The sequence below is a fragment of the Echinops telfairi genome, unplaced genomic scaffold, assembly GCF_000313985.2.
Source record: "Echinops telfairi isolate 266 unplaced genomic scaffold, ASM31398v2 ScPeMD7_3533;HRSCAF=4204_1, whole genome shotgun sequence".
Taxonomy (NCBI): domain Eukaryota; kingdom Metazoa; phylum Chordata; class Mammalia; order Afrosoricida; family Tenrecidae; genus Echinops; species Echinops telfairi.
In genome coordinates this window covers 19,301,544-19,305,583 of record NW_022107432.1, presented here as the reverse complement: position 1 = coordinate 19,305,583, position 4,040 = coordinate 19,301,544, and the positions used below count along the sequence as shown (strand labels likewise).

Sequence of the window (4,040 nt, the reverse complement as noted above, 5' to 3'; positions counted from 1 at the left end):
CAGACTCATGGGTGCACACACAGGGCCTAACCTAGCTTTTATGGACGCTTTGCAAGAATCAGAAAAGGTAGACCCTCTGGGTAGATGGGGAACCACACCAGGGACCCATGGTTTGACAAGTGGAGGCCAGGCTTCTTTCAGTCTTGACTGAGCAAGGTGCTCTTGGGCAAGGTGAAAACTAAATGGCTCTATCTTATTGCCTTTGAGGCGATGCCTACTCAAAGTGACCCTTTAGGACAGGGTAGAACTGCCCCCGTGAGTTTCTGAGACTGTTTATGGGAGTAGAAAGCCTGTCTTTCTCCTGCAGAGCAGCTGGCTCTCTCTTCCAGATCCTCCCCATGCACACGAAGTCTACATGGCAGGGATCACTCAGTCCTTGCTAGTTATTTGCTTTGAGACAGTGGCCAGAGGGAGGGCTGGGAGTCTGGGCAGGGAAGAGAAATACTGTAGTTGTTTAGCACTGCTCAGTCCCTCAGATACAAGCCCCCCAAACTGCAATCAGTCCTCATCCATGTTTACATCAGAGAGCCCAGGGCACGCCCTGCTGGCAGCCTGGGTGTTAGGAGCTTTTGGCTCACAGCCTGATTGGATAGACATCTCAGATTTGGGAAAGGGTGGAGAGGAGGAAGCAGAACAACATGTCCTGTTTACTTAGAGAGCATGGTGGTCTCTAGAGTAAGGTGACCAGACGTCCCCCTTTTGGCGGGACAGGCCCGATTTTTAACAATTTGTCCTGCGTCCTGCGGTGTTTTAAAAAAGTCCCAAGTTTTGGAAAGAATGCACGACAAGCTAGGGTATGTGGTTTTCGGCTGCCAGGTGGCTATTTAGCCAGGATATGAGTTTTATCAATGGTGTCCCACTTGACCAATGTTACAATCTGGTCACCTTACTCTAGAGTGACCAGACGCAAGGTCACCTGGCTTCAGGGTAACACCCCTCCTTACCAGGAGCCACATGTGCTGGGGGACTCCAGGTCTTGGAGCTGGAAGGGGTCTTACCTTGGTTTCGCTAACTTCCAGCACTTTCCATGGATTTACCTCCAACTGAGGGGCGCCCCATGGGTGTCAGCCTAGAGCTGTGCTCCAGAGGGTGTTCAACGTCTGGTTTGTGAAGCAGAGCATCAGACCTTTCTTTCAAGGCACCTCCAGGTGGCCTCACAAGCCTTCCACAGTTAGATTAGCAGGCAAGTGTGTCAACTGCTTGTGACAGGTCACTAGATTAGGGACAAAGGGGAGTTATCTTCCCGAAGACCTGCCTTAGCAGAAATCGGCTGGCAGGGCCACAATAAAGGGGTTGGAAGGAATCAGGCACACTAATTATAGACACCTATGGGAAAATCCAAACTGAGCATGCTCAGACCCAAGCCACCTGGGCCCAGGTAGAAGCCAACCTGTACACATCCATCCTAGGCACCAGCAATATGACATGATACAGGTGCACCTAAACTCAGTCGATAAGGCCGACCAATACCCTCAAGCAAGCCTCCCCAGCCAGGGGGGCTGGGAGGGGACACAAGCAGGCCCTGGGCCCTTTTCTCTCTCTTTCAGTCGTGCTCTTACAAGCTAAGGGTGAAATTCCTCCCGTGTGTCCGCTAGCTGCTCACTCACTCTCTCGGGATTTCCTGCTCCTGGCTCCACACTAGGCAGGTTGCAAGCTTTTTTTCTGGTACTCCTTCCACGTTTTTCCATACTCCCCTGAAGTGGCCATCTTCAGTTGCACACTCCCGCACAGTCCCCGTGTGGCCTTGTATGCTTTCCAGGAACGGCGTGCACTTTTTTGGAGACCGTAAAACTGAAACTTCCCTTTCCCTCATAAAAGTCCTTGGATTTACAAAAGTGCTTCTGCCGCATGAATTCCTGCAAAGCACGGAGGTAAAACCACTCCAGAAGCCTGACATTTGCATCACCCAGCCCTCTTCTCTGGCTTTAGCTAGGGAAAATGGGATCATCCCATTTTATAGATAAGGAAACCAGATTCTAGTATTTCAGATACCACATATCATTCAGCTAGAAAATAGTGAGGAGGGAGGGCAGGTAAAGACATACGCTCTGGCCTAGCGTGCTCAGACCGCGGGTGCCTCTGGGTGATATCCAGGTGACTGACAGCCCGTCTGGGTCAGTGGGAGCAACAGGGTGGACTGAATGTTCGCCTTCCCATTCTCTCTTACTTCCTCACCACCACTTCCTTGTCCAGCATTTCCGGTGTCTAAGGAGTCTCGTTGCAAAGACCCATTGTGTGGCCGCTATCATTTCCTGGTCGTCATCCCCACAAATGCTTATGTAATCAGGAAGGCTTCCAAGGGAAGGCGAATTTGATCCAGGCTATAAGGTCTCCGAAGGATTTGGAAACATGGACAAGAGGGCATTCCAGGGAGCTACAATGATTTCTAAGGGGGGAAGCATTGATTAGATGCTAGTTATCAGCTAAGCACTCTGCATCCTTTATTCCATGAATTGGCATAGCAATCCTATGCAGTAGGCAACATTAGCTCTAGGCTTCTGGGTGCCTCTGGGAGGTGAAATAGCTTGTCCAACATCACCAAGTTGGCTAAAAGGAATTAGATTCAAACCCCGAAGTTGTCTTGGGGAGCTCTTGTTCTTAACCTCTACACTGTACTGCTTCTTATGGTGTCTGGGAGACAAGAGGGTGTTCTGAGAATCTGTCCTTGAGTAGAGGTAAATTACTCTCAACAAAACGAATCCTAGAGAGACTTCATTTCAAGTCAAGTGTCTGTTGTTTATAAATATCGTATGTAAAGTGGGGGCTGGGGGTGGCTGGAGAAGAAAGGGAGGATGGAGTTCCATGGGCAGAGAAAGTTTAATTTGCAAAAATTGTCTGTGGTCAGACACGGGTTAGGTGCTAAGCACTCCATTGGGCATCTGCTGGTCTAACCCTCAGTCATGATATTGGTGTTGTAGAGATTGCAGTGGGAACTCCTGGGATGCAGAGTCCCATTGAGAATGTCTACTGCCTAGCTCAAGGCCTACTTATTAACTGACCGATTCTATGTCAGTTAATGTTTTTATTTTTTATACCTCTCCAATGAATTTAATTTAACATTAATTTTAAGGTAAAAGAGTCTTATAATAGACTATTGAAATAATATATGTAGTATTCCATTATTTCCCAAGATCAAATTCTCTTCTTTAAAGTTTAGCAAGTGTTACACATTATCCTCAATTTAACTTATTTGTGTCTGTAGTTTATGTTCTGGACTGGTCGCTTCTGTCCTGGGGACGCCAGCCGACGTCATCAAAAGCCGGATCATGAACCAACCCCGAGATAAACAAGGAAGGTAGATAGAACAACTTCAGTGTCCATGCCTCTCATTGTTATTTAAAGATTTTCTATTGTCATTTAAAGGTTTTCTATATTTATGCTGGCTAGAAATGTGTTTGTGTATATGTGTTCAACCAGGTAATCGTTCTTAGGGAATGACTCACCCTTTTGTTTTTTGGAAATGCACTCCATGCATTTGAGTAAACGAATTGATTTACGATCATATATAGATCTACACCTAAGGCATGACCTGTGATTTTGTTTTCAACGCGTTTTTAAAAGACGGTTCTGCCGAGGCTTTCCAGAAAACACTCGTCCGGAAGCTTCTGGTTTCTAGGGAGTGTGGAGCATTTGATTTGATCCGAAACAGCTTAAGGTGTCGCACAAACCAAGAAAAACCCCAAGGATGGGATGGATGAAGAGTCAACCATGACCATATCCTTAAGGAAGTTCAAAGGACGTGATCTGTATCTGTAGATCACAAATAATATTTGTTGTAAATTTGCAGGAAATAATTACTTAAGGGATGAGGACTTTCCCATTTATAGGAATTTTCCCCTGATAGGGAAAGGGGTACATTGACGTAAAATTACTTTTATCTTTTTGTACAGTGTGATCAATTATCCCTATTTTATGTCCATTTACAAAGAGGAGATTTCCTAAAACTGCCTCCTTTCTTTTCCAGGGGCCTGTTGTACAAGTCGTCCACTGATTGCTTGATTCAGGCAGTTCAAGGTGAAGGATTCAGGAGCCTCTACAAA

General features: G+C 46.5%; 1 protein-coding gene across 1 annotated transcript in view; it reads left to right on the top strand.

Moving 5' to 3' along the window:
- Positions 1 to 4,040, top strand: part of SLC25A27 (solute carrier family 25 member 27) — a 28,145-nt gene that overhangs the window by 17,797 nt on the left and 6,308 nt on the right. Inside the window, exons 7-8 of the mRNA XM_030886914.2 lie at positions 3,203 to 3,295; positions 3,965 to 4,040. The exon at positions 3,965 to 4,040 is cut by the window's right edge and continues 7 nt beyond it. Coding sequence (XP_030742774.1) covers positions 3,203 to 3,295; positions 3,965 to 4,040 — 169 coding nt within the window. The remainder of the gene's footprint in view (positions 1 to 3,202; positions 3,296 to 3,964) is intronic.